The sequence below is a fragment of the Tubulanus polymorphus genome, chromosome 3, assembly GCF_964204645.1.
Source record: "Tubulanus polymorphus chromosome 3, tnTubPoly1.2, whole genome shotgun sequence".
In the NCBI taxonomy this organism is placed as follows: Eukaryota; Metazoa; Nemertea; class Palaeonemertea; order Tubulaniformes; family Tubulanidae; genus Tubulanus; species Tubulanus polymorphus.
This window is the reverse complement of record NC_134027.1, coordinates 6,267,252-6,287,040: the sequence shown is the minus strand read 5'-3', so window position 1 is coordinate 6,287,040 and position 19,789 is coordinate 6,267,252. Positions and strand designations below refer to the sequence as shown.

Below are 19,789 nucleotides of genomic sequence, written 5' to 3'. Positions count from 1 at the left end.
GGGGCACAGTGCAGTGTTGTGCTCTTTTTATTTGCGCTCACTGACCCCATCTTCTTAAAGGGCCTTGGAAACAGATTTCATTTAGTTAGCATATGTTTCACTTGAAATTATTAGATTTAATCGAGGAAAATTGCCTATGTTATAATCGGATGATTTCATTGCGCTCTCAGAACCTTCTGTTTCTATTTTTCTTGATGGTTGTAAATTATTATTTGTATTTCTGATACTTACATTTTCTTCAACAGTATTATCTATCTGATTCTAAACACAATTTTAAACTTACACAACTAAGAGTGATCTTGTGTTATTTTCATTTCACTAGGAAGCCAGCACTCTTAATAGATCATAGTAGATATTTGTAAATGAAAGATATTCACATTCAGATATCAGACTTATATTACCATTAGAATTGTGGAATTTAATTGCGGTGTTTTTTATTTCATTCAATTAAATGGTCACACTCCTAAAATACTTTAGAATTTAGACAAATTTCTTCTGCTGATATCTATGCTAACGTTGCTTCAAAAAATATCTAAATTCCCAGAATATCACATAGATTTGTGATCAAGAATAGAACTTAAGTATTTTTTTTAGACAAATTAGCTGTTTATAGTTTATAGATTCATTTCCACTGCATTTCAGAATACTTTTGACCCCTGTGACTACGTCTTTTTATTTATACTGACAATCCCTATGTTTGTAGGAGAGGCTAATCTGCCCGGACATTGGCAATCGGCCCTTACTATTTCATTTGCTTCTGAATATATACCTGTACATAATATTGATTATTCTCACATCTTGCATTAAACCTCTGAGCTTTCATGTGCTAATACAAATTGCTCTACATAGGTTTACAAAAACAAAAACAGATTTCCATTTAATAAGTACATGTATTACCATGACTTTGAAAGTGTTTACAGTGCACATAAACGGAAGTGAAATATTCATGATAGAATTCGATATTACAGGGTACATGGCATGGTATGGCTATCATAATTAGACTGTTAATGTATTTGTTAAATGCCAATCCTATGGCATCAGCGTTTTTATCATAACGCCAATGTTACGACATTTTAGCCTCGGCCAATATTGTCCATTACTGTGATCGTTTTATTTTTTTGTTATTTAGCTTTTATATATTTAGGTCTTGAGAGCTCAACTCCACAGTTTATTCAATGTGCGAATGATGATACTGTGCGAGTTTAAGTGTGCCAAATTTAAGTCTTGTCGAGTCAACCCAGATGCCAAATGCCACTAGTAAACTTCAGCTGGTTTTTAACAGGGGAAAACATGTCACGTTGCGTTGATATTGAAAATGAAGCATTGATCACCTGGCCAAGTGGTTACATCTGGGTTGAACACCAACACTTATGTTAAATATCTCCTACCTATAAAATGGCACAATAGCTCATCATTTACTTGGGACTCTTAAATCGACTGTGATGTAGTTTTAATTTTTTGTCTCTCTTTTTTGGTTCATGGTTCAATTTTATTGCATATCTTATTTAATGATATACAAGCTTTTGGTATGAAATAGCCAGAAGCTATCGATCTATACTTTACAGTCCTGATTTACGCTTGCTTCAGAAGCATTGTTCGGACTTGCTAGGTGTAATCCTTGTGCCCTTTCATTGTATATATTAATATATACATATTATATCATACCTCAGCTTAAGTCTGTGTAATTATCCATTGTTTGGCTTTTCAAAGCATTCCATTGATCTATATGAAACACTTATTTCGCAAGATTTTCTGAAGATTCTTTGCTCTTGAATGCCTCTGTAATGTACTGTAGTATAATACTCGAGTTGGCCTATGTGCTGTAACTTTGGAAAAAGTATGTTTATTACAACATTTTGTAATATATGTACAGCCATGGGTGATGGATGAAGTAAATCTCCGAGTGGATGCTTGGACATTACACAGACTACCCCTGCTTCAGCTTGTGCATTGACTGTGTCAGTCTCGGTCTCTTCCACCAGGTGACATGGCAGGCGCATACAATATTATGCAAATAGGTGGCCATATTTTCACTGAGTGAGCAAGGGACAAACAACTAACTGATGTGTTGTAATCCATTGGTTTTTCTCTATTGTCACCAAATATATTAATAAATATTGACTTGAATTGAAATTTCCTTCTTGTTCTTCATCCTTTTTGAGGATATTCTATTATCAAGCGTCTGAATGACAAAATGTTTGTGTTGCTGTTGGGGCGCCATCTGCTTGAACCGTTTCAAATAGAATTATGGGAGCAGCGAGATTAAAACATACCTCTAAGTACATGCAACTAAATGCAAAGACACCAATGATTCAAATAAAAACAATATCTATTAATTTCATGGCTAAAATTTCCAGAACTGAATGTACCAATACAATACATTTAATTTTGATGATTACACATGATTCAAATGCAATGCTTGAATAAATAAACAATATAGAAACAAACTATCGTTAAAAAAACCCACATTTGCCAATGAATTTCATCAATTCAGCTCATGGCATAAGTAGCTTATGCCAGCATGCACCCTTATTATATACTCAGTCTACATGGCAAGGAATACTAACAACACAGTACAGTGAAACTGATTCAGATTTTAGTCGAGAGAACAGCTCTGGTTCTGCTAGGGTGCTTTACTGGTTGTTATATCACATAAAGGCTATCAGTAAATAAAATCTATTCTATCAAATTATTAAAGGCAGAGAGTGCAACTTCTGTGGTTTTATATTAGGAAGCCCTGTACAGTTTGTGTATAGTAATGTACAGTATGAATATACATAAAGTAAAAGCACTAACAGACATCTAGGAATAAGGTAGGACATGGACGTAATTTATACTATAGGATAGGTATTGTAGATGAATTTTCTACATGCATAGAGAATAGAGAGACTGGCACAAAATCTTGTCGATACTAAGTAATATATCGTAAATGTAGAAAACATTCTCACTGATTGTCGGTTACAACGGTTTATTTATCTTTTTTATCGTTTTTGCTTTGCTTTGTATCATTTTCGACGAACGACTGACCATATTCGTTAACGCGCTTTTTATCGACTGGGTACAACCTGAAACAAGACAATGCCAGGTTGTTAATTCAAATTAAGAAATCTAACATCTATCGGCCTGTGCTCCATCCAACGATAAGAAGCAAATTCTTGGTCATATCAATAATTATTACTTACCAGCGTTGATAAAGATAAATAACAAAGATTATATCATCTCTAAAACAAGCCAGCCGGTGAGCAGTAGGCATGGTGATTATGAATGCAAAGATATCATCAATAAACGTGTTGAATGCCTGGAAATAAAATCATATTTTGATATCATTAATCGACAGGCAACAGAAAAGTCAATGTATCTAATGTAATGTATACAGAATATATTCATCGACTACTTATCAACTAACCTTGTACATGAATGCGCGCCACGGTAGATGGGCAACAGACTTCAACTGAAACATTAATTAGCAAATAGATAGAGGAAATCCGAGTGAAACTGTGGGTACAACTATTCAATTCAGAAATTAAACAAACAAATTACCTTGTAGTTGAGGAATAGCTGGGGCAACATGAACAAGAAACCGAATGCATAAACCCCTAAAATTATTGATTTGAAGATTTTTAGAAAAATGCATGTACTTTTCAAAGGGTTCTTGTTGAATGGAAAATCTGAATCTATTTGAATAGATATTCTTACCATTGACCATGCTATGAAGGCACCAAGAATACCAGCTAAAAACAAGAAAACTTAATTAGACAGATGTGTCCAGGGAAAATGCATAAACTAAATATCAAGACAATCCATTTAAGTGCCTTAAAAGCTATTGATTGTAAAAATTAGATGCTAAATGTAAAAATTAGATGCTAAATGTAAAAATCATCCTTAAATCTCTGAGAGTACCTTTTAAATGGATTATACAGCAGTGAATATATGGCACCACAGATCAGCAATGGATATAATACGTAAGAAAGATACTTCATAGCCTAAAAAATATCAGGAAAAAGAAGTTTATGCTTTAAATGACATAATCAAATACAACAAATCAAATTCAGAAATATGATGGCAGTTTACCTGAGAATCAATTTTTTCTGTTTCAGCCTCTCCTGCAGAAGTGCTTCCTATCTGGAATGATGGCATGAAACCACGGCGAATCACTTTGACTTTAAATGCCTTTGAAACTTTCCACATCTACAATGAAAACCAGGTCTTTTGTATAAGAACTATGGACATAAAATTCCAAAGCACACTCCAGCTCATAGTGAACCGAGGAAAAGAAGACCCAAAGACATTTTTACTGTGGGCTCTTCATAAATCATAAATACAAGAGAACACACCTCAATCAAGGCACCAATACCAGCAGGACCTAATACTAATAAACTTGTATCTTCATCTTTCAGATAGAAGAATATTATAATCATACTCATACATCGCCATATGACCACTCTTGTAGACAAACCAACCATCGAATCTCGATTTCGCCAGAAATTGATGTCGTTTTTGAATGCCAAAAAGTCAAACAGCAACTGAAATGCATATAAGATCATGTACAATCAACTGAAATTAAACGTGAAAATTTCTAGATAATGGATGTATTTTTGATAAGAGGCTAACTTACATGGCAAGCGGAAACAAGGAATGTTAGAAGCAAGAGGTAGATATTTGTGTCGGCAAAAATTCCTTTCACTTCATCGGTATCTTTCTGAGAGAAACCTATGAAGTTGAACATATACATGTGGCAGAAATCATGGATCAGAAAAGGGGCCTGAAGTTAGCATTTGGCATTGTCTACTACAAAAGAACTTAGCATACCGAAAGAATACAACATCTTCATAGATTCTTCCAAACTGCTCCACAACTGCAGGCGTCCCACAGAGGTTGGTGTATAGTGTATGGTGAGAGGCATCTCATAACATGTCTTATTCAACGCCTATAATAAGAACATCCATCCAGATATAGTTTTAAATTATCAATTGGTAAACCCATTAAGTCATCAAATGCATGTAACAATAAAGGTGTGGACTCGGCATGTAATGACGATGCGATTAAGAAACTGGAGAAAAGCTGTCTAGGATACCTGCAAATGTCGATCTCTTTCACTGACAGTGTCCAGATATAGTGGAGGTAAATATTCATTTTCAGGCGATAATCTGTGCGAAAATACCCAGATGTGTTACATTGAATTGTATTCCTCAAAAGGTTGCAAAAACAGTCACTCTTCAGAAATTACTACGCAAATATTGCTGAACTTACCTGACGAATTTATAGAGTAAAGGGGGGACTTGATATCTATCAAGGGATATTAATTCATCCATAACGTTGATGAATATCTCGGTCTTCCAATGTGAAACGGGACGTGAGTCGAATGGTTTACTTTCATTCTGAAATACAAACAATTCGAGAATGCTAAAAAATCATTCATTTTTGACAGAATCTTTTGATATGAGAGTTAGCAAATGAACTTTATTCATTTCAGTCAAAAATACCTTGACTTTTTGTTCTCCCATCAAGTTAAAGGTTTCAGCTTTCTTCACCGAGTAAGTTGTCAAAACACCGCTGGTATAAACTGTGTAACGATTTTTGAAAGACAACTGGTTCAAAGGGTGGAGGAAAATGTGAAGAAATAAAGTTCCGTTGTTCCTAGTTTTCTTCGGTACAGTTACATTCAATGTACTGTGAAAATAAAAGAAACTTCTTGGTATCTAAAGTTTATTAGTGACATTTTTCATGATACAAAAACAGATATTTTACATACTGATCAATGCTCTTAGAAGCAGTGAAGTCCATTATCCTCCATATTAATGTCAAATCATCAATTGAACGAACTTGTTCAGATTTTGATGAATAAATGCTAAGCTGCAATGATAACAATATTGTCATATATAGTTCATAAATATTCATGGTAACATATCTACCAGTAGGATTGTAGACTCATCGACCACCTAAATCTAAAGTCTTATTCCACACATTTTCTGGATGTAGTTATATTACAGAACCCTGACTGGGGACATAAAGTACAGCAACCTGATTTCTAAGTCTTACCTGTAATGGTTTATTTCTGCTGAGATATGGTTTGAGGCAGGTTGATTGAATCTGACACTGTGTTGGATGAAATAAACTATATATCGAGTACATCGAATGCGAGATATATAACAAAAATAGCGTAGATAGTATTGTAGTAAGGGATGGACGCCACATCTTTATATCTGAAAATAAGGAAAGTGATCGAAGCATTTGAAGGAAGCGATTGTGTCTCTTAAGTTATAACGTCAACCCCTTCAAGTCTGTGCTACTGGGAAAAAACCAAATGCACGAGTGCCTGGTGGAGCGACTGCAGTAGGTAGGTGTCCCGTCCCTTCGTTTTACCTAACCATGGTGACCTAGGCTAAACTGCAGTAAGGCCGAAGCTACATTATTGTACTATTGTTTTAAATAAATCAACTTAAATCACAAACGTCAAAACCGCTCCTTAAAATGACAATAATTGGGGTCCAGCGTCAAGGACTTGGCCAAAACTATACAAACCCGGAAGTATACAGGAAGTGGTGTGGAGCCGAGCTGTGTAGCGCCGCTCAATGCAAATTTAAATTCAAATCTTTATTTTGTAAAAAGTGCATCGCGACTGCAGCAGAGAAAAAAAAATGATTTAGATCAACACGATCGCCATCTTACAAACAAGATCAATTAAGAACCTTATTTTTGATTTAAAAAAAAAACAAGAGACATAATAAAATAAACAACATTTTTTAACAAGAAAATACCACGCACGTGGCGGTAAGGACAATAGATTCATATTACTCCCGGTATTAGTAAATTGCAGTATTTTTTGGATTTTCGAATTAACAGCAGTGTAGAATATTTCCATCAAGGCTGTGTTATGCAAACTATATCTACGATCTATGAGCATGTTTGGTCCGGGCCAAATTTGGCAACTGGTTCCGGAAGACTCGCTTCGCTTTGTTTAAGCATTGTTTTATCGAGTGAGTGATTTGCGTGGAACGCGTTCTCTGATAAGGCACGGCAAAATTCACCCTTGAGGGCCTGATCTGGGCTAATCGCCCCAGCTAACTTTCCCGAAGTTCATATAAATCAGAGGTAAAAGGAAGAAGGGTGATCCATCAAGAAATTATAAGGATACCCCCTTGTCTGCAAAATGTAACGTTTTTATGTGTGTCATGCTTTTGCAGTGGGATCATTCATTTATTACGTACGCATAAAATTTGAAATTTCCACCCCCCCCCCCCTCTGCGTACGTAATAAATGAATGACCCCCGTCCACGACACTAAATTAGAACTGTTCAGCAGTCCACGACACAATATAACTGGTTTGTGAATAGTTGAATGGTTAGGTAGCGCTGTACTGCAATATGCTGATATTTGTTGACCACCTGCTTGGCCCGAGCCTGTTATAAATTTTCTCCAATGACCGGAACGAAGCATATGTATATATGGTGTAAAGGGAAACGTGCACGCGGGTGCTGTGAAATTATTCGGAATTGAGTTCGCGTCATATCCTGGTGACAAGATTAATTAATGACTTTCAACGCTCTAAAACGATCGAAAAGATGAGGATAGCTACCGGCGGATTACTGAAATGGGTTTCAAGGCACCCGATGGTCAGATCAAAAACGGTGTTATATTTCATAGCTTTCATTACTGTGACTATTTTCATGCTGGAATTTCGCACTAGTTCTCTTCGTTCTCAATGTGATTTTGACGACCCGAATTTCGTGCGATCGATAAAATCGATCGAATCGGCTACGCAAATACAGAAATCGATGATAATGAAAATAATCATTGAAGCATTTGATATAGTTATCAACAAAGATGGAAATCATACAGACTTTTCGGATACGCGCGAGTTGATATTGGCTGCTAAAGAGAAAGTTCCACGAGAATATAGTCCAAGCAGTGGCAAAAATGTTCGTGAGTTAAAGAAAGGAGAATTTGTGAAGAGTGAGACTAGTAATGCAAATTCTATCAATCAGCTTGAGAATGATAGGGTTGACTGGAACGCTGTTGAACGCGGTACAAACGGGAATAGACGATTCAAAACTTCAAAAGATGAACCAAATACGAAGGATAACAACAGTTGCATTGTGACCACGTTTTATGAAATAGAGACAGAAAATAAAGTATGCGTTTCAATTGTCAAAGATGTGGAGATAGACAAAATATGTCCGCTCAATTTACATTTTATTGCTTACATTCACACGGCAGTTAAAAATTGGGAAAAGCGGCGATACATACGCAATACTTGGGCTCGGGTTGCCGAACAACGTAAATATAGATTTAGAATTGTCTTCTTCATCGGAATGGCTAGTTTGAGTGAGGACGAACAGACAGCATTAACACAGGAGATGACCGATCACGGAGATATCGTACAGGCATCATTTATTGATAATTACCGAAATATGACCGTCAAAGGATTAACGGCAATGAGCTGGATCGAAAAGAATTGTGCCCACATTAAGTACGTAATGAAACTTGACGATGACGTTTTCGCCAATATCCCTAGGATAACCCGAACGTTATCGCAACATTTCGGAAAGTATAGCAGTGAAAATCCGCCTTTCATATGTTACGTAACCGCTAAAAGTACTGTACTTCGTGATAAAAGCTATAAATGGTCTGTTTCCAAAGAGGAATATGAACCCGATTTGTACCCAGATTATTGCTTCGGATGGGCCTACTTATTACACATGAAGACTTTGTTTAAACTGAGGCGCGTTGCGCTAAGTGCAAAATATTTCTGGATTGACGACGCGCAATTTACTGGAATAGTCCGTGAAATTGCAGATATTGGCATCGTTGATATAGCGCCCGCGTATCAGTTCATGAAGCTTGCCACTAAAAAAGTAGCGTACGCAAATTTAGCTGATTTCGAAAAAGAGTTCATATACATTTTCCATTGGAAAACGGAAGTTCTGTATAATAATCACATGATATCATTTTGGAATTAATGGGAATAATGTTTATCGTTTGAAGTGCTTTCAATCGTAAATTGATGATCTGTATCAAATAAAATGGTTATAAAACAATGAATGGGTTATGGTCCTATGCATGCGTTGTCGATAAACTTCACCACCCACTCGTTTAATTGGGAGTCTCCCTAGGCTTTTAGTGATTTGATACATCGCCTCTGAGAGTCTCTATCTGGTAAAGTTGGTTTCCAAGAGTGATTTATCCATAACATTCGGGCTACAAAGACCCGTCGGAGGTAAATGTTAAGTGGTCCAGAACTGTGGCGGTCGAAAGATTATTATATATAATATAGATATATAGTGTTTCTTTTATGTAGGCTACAATACGAACCACTGTAGCGCCCATGATATGCGTGCGTTTTGAAGTTCTAAATGATATTTCTATATTTTTTAGGTAATTATATTCTATTTGTAGCAATCTATTAGTATTCATATACATGATTAATTATTCATTAAATTTTCTGAATCCATTCATACAAAACATTGACAAAACATCCACTTTTTCCTTTTCCATGATATATTTTTGCGAAAAAATCAATGTAGAATACAAACACCTGTCACCCTCTCCCTAAGTAAAATGAAATTAATTGGAAATTAACTCTTTTATAGAAAAATAGCCAGTTAAGCAGTTTCGTGCTGTTTTAAGATTCTGAGAATCTTCTTGGAATCTGGAACGCAAATCAGTAAACAGGTTTTCCAGTTCAACGACTAAGCGGGTATTATGTTGGCTCATGTTTTTCCCGCGATCTTGTAATATATAATAATACCGAATTGTCGTATGCTCCGTCGTTACTGGATGTATCGCCCTGAAAATTTGCCCGGCGGTAGATCTCGACGTCTTAAGAACTGAAATTTTATCGCTTAGGCATGGTTGTCGTTGGAAATGTATCCTGGAATTTATGTGGTTGGCGTTTAGCGTGTTAGCATTTTTGTTTTTAATCTGTTACCCGCCGCACCCATGGGTTCAGATCAGTCTTCAGTACCACATAAAATTCATGCCGGTACTTTTTGTTTCTATCAATAGTTCTGTTACCTTGGGTCTCCATGGTAAGAAGACATTTTCAGTATCCACGGGTACAGGTCAGGTCGGTCCCAAGATCCCATATGGTCTCTACGGGCACGGTTGATCACACCACATAATAGGCCACTTTAAAATACTCCTGAAACGGAAATCACCCTGAGCCCCCATACCCGATCATCAAATCTTTCAATTTTCCCACCTCTCCCGGACTGAATGAAACATTCTCTTGCCAGTGTATGAAGAAAAGTGCTTCGAAAAAAAAATTCCAATACATTTGATAAAAAAGACATCTATAACAAATGATTATTTTATGTATGAGAATTTTCATCGTATGAATCTCCAGTTCTCAAAACCATTTGTGTTGCAAAAGGCGTTTCACTATTTTCGTGACCAAATTCTCTCAACGGGAAAAGAAAATGTAGCAAGAGCATGATGATGTGCCCATCACCAATACCCGTAGATTTCTGCATACTTATTTCTACTTGAGAACATAAAACACCTAGCTTTACCCACATCCCACATCTGCAAAAAAACATAGAATAACCACACATATAATAATGATGATTATTTTGATCTCTGAATTGTTTTTTTCTTTCGAGTGCAATCATTAACGTTCGATTTAACGCTAACGATGTTGACAATATTCGAATTTACTAAAACTCAGTTACTAAATTAGATTGTGCTTTGAAATCGATTGGAATCAGTTCGTCGGCATATCTGGTTTCAGCAGCTGTCAACTTGATTATGATTTGGTTATGAACCGTGACAAGCCAGCATTGATAATAAAACAATCATCAACTGTTCGATCTGGGCATCCTCGGTAATCATGACTATACTAACGTCATCTTAAAATCCCCCTAGGCTATTTTTTCTTCTTTATTAAGTAAACCCACATAGATCGTTCTTAAAATACACACTTTTATATATACTGATTTCTCTTCATAGACATCTGTTATGAATTGATTATGACGCGCGTTGCTCTGCGACATTTGGTGTTCGTATTGTAGCCGGTAAATTAACTTGACACACAGCACTGCAGCGCTTATTATTTACGTATCCTAATCACCTCAACATGGAATTACGATGGATACATTTAAACTACGTGATTTTAATCTTTAATTTGTACGAAATAAGTCACAGTAAGTAAAATTTCAATTCGTGCAAGACATGGCATTCGCGGGTGCGTAGAGGCGAACATACAAGCATCAATGAAATATCTGTGCCATTATAGCTTTACGGTGTCTTGTTCGTCCGTATAATCTTTCTTCTGTTGAACTGAAAATCGGCTAGTCGTGTTTATTAGCGTACATTAAATGATACCTTGCGAGATGTAACATATATATGCACTACATATTTCTAGTAGCAGCTGTATCGATTTCACAGTGTCACATCTGGCATTTTTAAGCTTTTTACTGCTTTTCAGTTACGTCTAACTACCTATCAATGCCAGAACAAGTTCACATTTCATACGGTGACAGTCCTACCGAAATGGTAGTGATGTGGGCAACTCGAGCTGCGCCGGAGTCCGCGTCTATATTGTACTATCGCGAGGGTCAATTATCATCCGGGCAGCAAGCAGTGGGAAAATGGGTCGAGTTTGTAACTGGTAACGAGAACGGTACTCATTTTCACCACAGAGTAAAACTAACGGTAATTTGACTATCCTGTGCTACATTTCATTGAAATCCCCTCACACGAAATGGAAGAAAATGTTTTCCAAACGACGATACCAGCCTGCTGCATTTTCAAACGTCATTTCTAAGAATTGTCCCGAAACTCGCGTAGAATAGTTCAAATCATTCTAACTATTCATATATGTCATATTCTTCATATTTTTTATCGTTACATTGTCGATTTTGAGATTTTACTATTTTGCCATCTGCATTCAAGAATCTTGAACCTGGAGCGAAGTATTTCTATTCGATACAAGTCGACGATTACAGATCCGAAATATTCACATTCATATCAATGAATAACAGAACCGTAAGTCTATCATTTGGTAAATAAAATGGCGAAAATCTAGGTAACCTCAATTCCATGAAGGCAATGTGTCATATGACAGTGCTGAAAATTATCAAATTATTTTGGGGGTCCCTTGTTTATCTAAAACTGTCACTTGGTCTACTTTTGATCCCATGTGAATTCATAATAAAACAAACATCTTCCACCTTTATACATAATACATCTTTAAGGATTGGACACCGAACCTCTTGGTATATGGAGATTTAGGAGAGAAAGCATCCAGTTTTAGTGGACTGGAGAAACTGAAGGATACGCAGTTATTTTCAGCCGTGCTTCATGTAGGTGACTTTGCCTACGACATGGATGAGGAAGGTGGAAAGGTAAGAATCCCAAGGTATCATGTAAGATAAAAAATCTAACTTTTCTAAAATCAAAGGGCCATCTGGATATTTTTCGTTCGAAGTTCAACAAAAATAAACTCATCGTGTTTTCATTCAAGGTTGGTGACGCTTTCATGAGAAGGATCCAACCAATTGCAGCATATTTGCCTTATATGACGTGTCCTGGCAATCATGGTAAACAGAACGATCCGTCGTTAAACGCGTCTGTCAGAGTGAGGATATTCATCCATACGGTTTTATCTACTTTCAGAAAAAAAAGATGATTTCATCCAATACCGAACAAGATTCTCAACGCCATTCACCGATTGGCCGATCCCGCTTCGTAAGATGTGGTACAGTTTCGATATGGGACTCATTCATTTCATAGCGTGAGTATTTTCAGCCAACCATTGGTATCATTTCGTCAAGTTTAAAGCCCAAAGCACACGGCAAAACATTTGTTTCGCCGAAACAGAAAACACGTTTTTCAGAAAAAGTTTTTTGCTCGTGAAAAACGTTTTTCAGTTCGGCGTTTTGTGTTTTGCCTCCCCCGCACACGGCATAACAAAAAACATCGAAAACGTTTTTCGGTGCCATGTTCGTTGGGCTTAAACAACATGAATTTCAATTAATTTCGCTTACAGATTTTCTACAGGAGTTTACTTGAGAGTTGGAAAGTTTGCGGAGGAACAACGTCAATGGGTTATTTCCGATTTGAAGAAAGCAAACGCTTCTAGGGCAACCAGACCGTGGATTGTTGCGTTCGGTCATCGTCCAATGTACTGTTCTAATAAGGAACCGTGGAACTGCGAAGGGAATAACTTCGTGATCCGAAAGGGGTAGGTCCTCTTTTCTACATGGATATCGAAATCAAGCTTTTGATAGAATTGTACTACAATCTTTAGCTGTATCTTCAAATTGAATTTTTGTACAACTCATTAATTTCATTGCATTTACAGACTTGAAGATATATTCTACGAATACGCCGTGGATGTGGTCATCGCCGCACACGAGCACTCGTACGAAAGAACTAAACCCGTTTACAAGGATTATGTTGTGGGGAACCATACGAACCCAGGTGCCCCGATCTATCTGATTACTGGGGCCGCTGGGAATAAGGAGGGTTACTCGAAATTCATAAAAAACGAATGTAAGTTATCAGAAAAAGGGAATATTAGTGTTGTTACATGATTTCGTGATCTATACGGCGTCATTGATAATCGTTTTTGTTTCAGATCAATGGTCGGCTCACCATCTCGGCGAAAAAGCATATATTAGCTACGGAACTTTACAAGCCGTCAATAAGTCACATTTACACTGGACCCAGTTTTCGCTGGAAGATGGCGCATTATTAGACAACGTTTGGATAGTACAAGGCAGTCACGGGCGCTTTCCAGTTCATCTGATTCCCTGGCATATACTACATCGGTCTGACATGTTACTGTACTTCGCTGTCGCATTCGTTACCGTTGTAACTATGATAATGGTGGTGGTTATTTTCTATCGTATCAAACGATCAGGCTGGAGAAGATATGTCATGAATGTTGACGCGGCAGCCGGTCGGAAGGGTACGATTAAACCGTTACTGAATGAAGTAGATGACGACGCTGATGACATCTTCGATACTAATTTCACCTCGATGGAACTTGTTAAGCGTAAACCGAATGGCACAACTATTGATTCCGATGACGAGAACTGATTGGACGATTATAGCTATAATGATGGAACCCCAGTAGTTATTGCACTTATTCATGAATAGCCAAACATGAACAAATTGTGAGTACCCAAGGGCTTACATTGATCGTTTCCGAAACCTTGGTGAAATTATTTATGTACTTAATTCATTACGTCATTCCTTTCGTAGTTTTTTAGTGAAATCCGTGCACAATTAAAAGTATATTGCAACGCTTGATCTTTTCAACGAAAACCATGGTGGAATTTTCTTTGAACAAAAAATAAGTCTATGCCGTCCAGAATTGTTGAATTGATTTCGATAATAAGTTATGAAGATATTCGAATAATGAACAACTAACAAAACTATCAATTTTGTGCCAAATCTTCATACTTATGCAAAATAAGCGCCCGGTTTGCTTACGATCGTCTATACACCATGGGCCTAAACCGGATGACCGTCGTATGATATGAATGATATTGTGGTTTGAGGTAAAAATCTTAATTTTGATTCGCATTAGTGTTCTCAGTAGATTTACTATATAACATATTAGACGCAATCCACATCGATATCCAGTTACAAATATAATAAAATAACATTTCAACAAATATCTCTTCATAATTGAATTTCTATATTTTAGACCGTACGTCATTTCTTTTACAATTTAGTATCGGCGGCGTCACTAGCCATTGACGAATCAAGAGTTTTACACAATGTTTCTATCCGACTGGTAAGAGCGCTAATTTTCTCCCCTTGTTCGCGCATCTCTCTCTGAAATTTTTCCCTGAATGTAACAATCTCGTGATTCGATTCTGAAACGAAAATTATGAAGATTCTCAAACCGTTTCAGGCCCGATCAATCGTTTAATTGTTACAGAATCCCTCGTCTAGCGTGGACGTCATAGTTTACTTGTGCTATGCTATGACAAAAGATAATCAAGGGATGTTGACAAATATCGAGTATGTCCGGTAACTCATTTATTGTGTTTGACCACAGTTTGACCACCGTTAGTGCATAGTCCCGTGAAAAAAGTACAATGCTGCAAGTCCTCTATGTTAATGTATCTTATATCTGTATATACCTGATAAGATTCGGCCATCTTCCTGTACGAGTTGATGATAGTCACTGACAAGGCGATTGATTATTCTGCTTATCACATCCTATTACGATCAAATAATACCAAAAATACACAAAAATGAGGAATTTCACAATTCAAGTATTCAAAATCTTTTCGCCAATATATGAGTAGGCCTACCTGATATGTAATACCAATTGATTCCTCCTGCATCGTAGGACCCTCATCCACCGAATCGATATTCCTAACTCCAGACGATGACGATTCCTGTGACATATCGTCATTGACCTTATCGTTATTTTTTGACGTAGGGGCGTCAAGTCGTTCAGTCATTTCCTAGAAATAATGTTTTCGGCATCTAATTGAAATATGAGTTTAATTTCATCTGAGACCACCAGCAAATGTTTGAACAGTTATATCGTAACTTACGATGTGACGACCGAGACTTCTCTCATTGATGACAACCACAGACTCTTCTAAATGTTTTTGACCTTCACAAATACACCCGCGAAAGCAGTACAACAAGGATTTGATAGATGGAATCAAGTTAAAAGGTACGGACAAAGTTGAACCAGTTCTCATATAAGTCACGAACATTTTCATGCGAGCGAATTTCCACTCGGTATCCGCTTTCTCCTGCGAGTTAAGACAATATTTGATGCATTAGGTTAAACGATTTAGGCAGAAAACGATTCAATAACATTGTTACCTGATACCTACAGATACATTATCATAAGACTTGGCCATCATTGCAATCAACATGTTTAACAGAACAACAATAAGAACAACGTGAAATGCCCCGAATATTAAGTAACCGATCACATGCGTCCATTTGTTTGAGAAATACCCAAGATCGGGATAGTCAGATTCTCCGTAGCCGAATAGAGCGAAAAACAGCGTCTGGAATCCAGAGATGTACCTTTTAAAATAAAGCAAAAATATGGGATTGAGATAAATACTTCAGATGAACGCACGTGCATTACGGCATCGCTTTCTATTGTTCAGCTACTCTTTTTTATTTCTTAAAGAATTTCTTACCCGCTGGCAAAGGTTTTCGCGGGAAATTGTAGATTTTCCGCCTTTACAATAAACAATGACACCTTTTGTAACGTATCGTCGTTGTAAAAATGGTAAAGGTTGATCAACGATACCCAGAACGGAGTAAAAACGATCACAAATATACCGGCAAATTTCAGGATGTCCTGGAGAAGAAGATGCATGTAAACATTAAACATTTGAATTTCCTATTTCTCAAGTGATGAATATTCTGCTCAATTTGTACTAAGAATTCAATGACAACAGTGATGATAGCAAAAATTCGTATTTGATAATAGTAGTACATAAAATACCTACGAAAACAATTCTTCCGACGCTTATATTCAAAGGTCCAACGTACGGACTCAGATCGAGTAGGTAGGATGTCCGACAGAAACTTAATATGGTCGCTATAGCGTATAAACCGTCGAATATATTATCAGGATCATACCACCACATATAATGACGATCTGTAGAGAGAGAGATTTCTACCCTTCATTTACACAAACAAAAGAAGCCCGTCACGTACAAAGAGACCACGTACCAAACATGGACGGTACACAAACTAAATACCAACACACACGACGCGGAGAAACACGTAGACAGAAGTATGTTTGCGAGCGTTTCCCTGTGTCGTGTGCTTAGGGCTTGAGTTGATCTGGCACATAAGATCAAAGTCGAATATTGGAATTTTAAAAAAAGCAGCCGTTAATGATAGAATCCCAGTCGTCCAATGTTAACTAACCTCGTGGCATTTTTCTTACCTGCTACAAGCCAATAGAAATGTACACGAGCTGTCTCGTCATCAGCAGCGATATTTGACCAAGTTTCATTGAAACGACACGCCGTTCGAGCTGCAGTTATCTAAGAAAAACTCTTGTTTTACAGATCGAAGTAGAATAACGTCGACTATCGATTGATTTTACTCCAATTATTTACCTTAAAGGAAGACACTATTTCGATAGTCATTACTGTGATGTAAAGAAGTATCATTAAGAAGTCCATGACGTTGTACCAGTCAGCTGCGTACTGGTGGAAACTAGTCGTATACAATTGCTTTATCTCTTTCCACAATAGACCTATGTGAAAATCGCTATTCTTTAAAATCACTATCTTCTGTTGCTAACAAATAAATAACTATCAAAACTAAACTGCCGTTGGGTTGTTTGCAAATGATAGTCTTTCCACATGATACATTTTATTTTTTGAACAAACCTGCCGTAAAAACAGCCAACAGAATCAACAGCACACCACCCCGATCGCCACTTCTGAATTTCACGTCCGGATTGTAGTCCAGTTTGGTTTGAGCGATGTACTCGCGGTACAACTGGATGAGTGCGGCATCCTCTTCATCTTGATAGTGATGCCGAAGGTAACCGTATGCTAAAACTATCGCCAGGAATGTCAGAAATGACACAACATCAGATATGAAACTCAAAAATGGCGTGCGCATAAATTTCTGAAACTAAGATTTACATCCCTTTCCTATAGACATTTTTTTGTTTTTCAAAAATTATAGTACTGGCAGATGATGGTTAAGATATATTTATACCTGAGTTTTGCACGGGATGAGGATATACAGAATTGCTAGAAGTGGATAGAATAGTATGTACATAAACGTAATGAACCCGAACAATCCGATGTTAGACATTCTTGATGAATTCAACATGCCGTAAAAACGCACCTCCATATAATACTGACAGCCTGGGTGGGAAACAAACTGTAAAATCAAAACTTAAGAATGAATCATAAACATTATTTGGAAAATACTTAGATTCACATCACAAAAACAGTGCATTTTCACTGACCCCGTACTCTTTCTGGTCAACGGCCAGTTGAAGTCTGGCGAGATCGTTCTTCTGGTGTCTGTCCGTCACAGAATCGCCCGTCTCGTTCAGAATGATGTGTAATTCCGTATCATCATAGACACGATCCAATAATTTCACTAAATACCGACCGAGATTATCAGATAATTCTAAATAGGAACTCTGAAACGGGTTCAAATAATTAGATAAATGATTATAACTATTTCGAAACACCGATCTTAAGGTAACAAGAACGGCTTCTACCTTAAAGTGTGGTTCACGTGCAGACAAATCTTTCAGCAGTTTTGAAAATTCCATTGCTTTCAAGATCGGATCAACGCTTTCTAATGTAATATATGCCTCGCTCGAAAGCGCTCTATAAGTTTCGAGTTTTCTCCGCGCGGAGCTGTAAGCGTCTTTTTCAAAAAGTTGTTTGCAACCAGTGCATCGGCACGTGGACTCGTGCGGTGGTAGAATCCGTTCGCCCTTTTCTAATAGCGACTGGACGACTATGAACAAGTTTTCCTGGGCGGCAACTTCTAGCGGACTAAGTTCTAAATTCAAGTCGAACTGTACCGATGTTAAGTCATTGGTTTCTGGTTCGGTGTGCCATTTTAGTTGTTCGTATCTTTGGTGATGGATGATGAACAGTGCAATACCGGACAACATACCACGTAGGGCACATATTAATCCATCGTAGATTTCTCTAAGTGAAACTACATCGATGAGATATTCTACTACCTGTAAAATACCATGACAGTGAATCGCTCGATGTTGTATTGCTAAGTGTTCTCTGTATATTGAGAAACTTAAATTGAGTAGACATAACTTCCATGGACATTGCGTAATTACCTTATTTTGATTATTTACGATAGACAAAATAAACGCAGTTCGTCCAAGACTATCTTGGGCTGCAAGGTTGACGTTACAATTCGTAACGTAATTAGTAACCATCTCGACATCCCCGTATGCCGCCGCACTTAATAGACATTTTTCATCCTAGAGATTCATTGAATTCAGTACAGTACAATCAAAAACAGATGGCATTTTGAAATTCATCACGAACCCATTTGCATACCGGTATATTTGATTAGGCACCATTTATACATGTGTGTATGAAGAAAACATTCTTTGAAATACTTTATTTTACGACTGTTTTAAATGATCGCATTGTCTATACACGCGCAACGTGTCGAATTAACGAACAAAATGTGATATATGACGGTTCTCTCTTACCTGTGAAAGTCTTTGACGGTGATTCTTCCCATGTTGTTGAAATGCAATGGCGCCTATAGCAAATTAAAACGTTAAAACGATATCTTTCAAAAATCTAATACTGTCAAATCAGGATTAAATACCTACATATTTCGATAAATGTGTCATTTCATATAATACTATAAAACTACTATAGATATCGTGTATTCGTACCCTGAAACACAATTCCTAACGGTGGAATCCAATCCGTATCATCTCTTCTCGTTTTAGGGTTTTCTTCAGCCATTATCGTAACATCCAGGTTAACTACCAGTACATGTAAAATGAACTATCCACCTTATTATCCACTTAGACCCCGCATTATACTTGGAGTTTATTTGTCTTTGGTATCTTGATGAGTTAATTTTCAGTTCCTTTACTCCATACTCAACTCTTATGTAAAACGTATATCTCACTCAGTCATCCATACTCATAAGGTGAATACAAATATATGTAACATGAAAATACAAAATGATCGTTATACTAAAAGGCGTATTCCAGAACTACTTTTTTCAAGTACGTGTTGACGGTATAGTTTTTATGCATGATATGAGGTATATTCAGAACGGCTGACGTTTATTGCAAGGAGTAGATTCCATACAG

General features: G+C 37.0%; 5 protein-coding genes across 5 annotated transcripts; 2 read left to right on the top strand and 3 right to left on the bottom strand.

Moving 5' to 3' along the window:
* Positions 1-2,122: 2,122 nt before the first annotated feature.
* Positions 2,123-6,529, bottom strand: LOC141901425 (lipid scramblase CLPTM1L-like). The gene is made up of 15 exons (XM_074788645.1): positions 6,040-6,529; positions 5,753-5,853; positions 5,484-5,670; positions 5,251-5,378; positions 5,075-5,147; positions 4,810-4,927; positions 4,616-4,710; positions 4,335-4,523; positions 4,072-4,188; positions 3,901-3,983; positions 3,697-3,731; positions 3,541-3,596; positions 3,407-3,451; positions 3,183-3,298; positions 2,123-3,065 (listed from the first exon to the last, which is right to left on the bottom strand). The coding sequence occupies exons 1-15, from the start codon at positions 6,229-6,231 to the stop codon at positions 2,969-2,971; spliced, it is 1,632 nt and encodes a 543-aa protein (XP_074644746.1). The 5' UTR covers positions 6,232-6,529; the 3' UTR covers positions 2,123-2,968.
* Positions 6,530-7,069: 540 nt separating this feature from the next.
* On the top strand, positions 7,070-14,468 carry LOC141901263 (acid phosphatase type 7-like). The gene is made up of 9 exons (XM_074788406.1): positions 7,070-7,092; positions 11,426-11,652; positions 11,893-11,985; positions 12,195-12,344; positions 12,428-12,539; positions 12,616-12,733; positions 12,989-13,183; positions 13,304-13,494; positions 13,580-14,468. The coding sequence occupies exons 2-9, from the start codon at positions 11,446-11,448 to the stop codon at positions 14,041-14,043; spliced, it is 1,530 nt and encodes a 509-aa protein (XP_074644507.1). The 5' UTR covers positions 7,070-7,092; positions 11,426-11,445; the 3' UTR covers positions 14,044-14,468.
* LOC141901264 (beta-1,3-galactosyltransferase 5-like) lies at positions 7,563-8,960 on the top strand. Its single transcript, XM_074788407.1, has one exon. It carries the CDS (start codon positions 7,563-7,565, stop codon positions 8,958-8,960), a length of 1,398 nt encoding a protein of 465 aa, XP_074644508.1.
* Positions 14,469-14,661: 193 nt separating the features above from the next.
* Positions 14,662-18,288, bottom strand: LOC141902408 (short transient receptor potential channel 7-like). The gene is made up of 13 exons (XM_074790118.1): positions 18,197-18,288; positions 17,936-18,115; positions 17,680-17,847; positions 17,343-17,592; positions 17,067-17,206; positions 16,892-16,991; positions 16,446-16,597; positions 16,131-16,294; positions 15,813-16,011; positions 15,522-15,728; positions 15,273-15,428; positions 15,099-15,177; positions 14,662-14,828 (listed from the first exon to the last, which is right to left on the bottom strand). Exons 1-13 carry the CDS (start codon positions 18,248-18,250, stop codon positions 14,674-14,676), a joined length of 2,004 nt encoding a protein of 667 aa, XP_074646219.1. The 5' UTR covers positions 18,251-18,288; the 3' UTR covers positions 14,662-14,673.
* Positions 18,267-19,672, bottom strand: LOC141901260 (short transient receptor potential channel 6-like). The gene is made up of 5 exons (XM_074788401.1): positions 19,361-19,672; positions 19,169-19,221; positions 18,785-18,931; positions 18,387-18,673; positions 18,267-18,276 (listed from the first exon to the last, which is right to left on the bottom strand). The coding sequence occupies exons 1-5, from the start codon at positions 19,431-19,433 to the stop codon at positions 18,267-18,269; spliced, it is 570 nt and encodes a 189-aa protein (XP_074644502.1). The 5' UTR covers positions 19,434-19,672.
* Between the last annotated feature and the right edge of the window lie 117 nt (positions 19,673-19,789).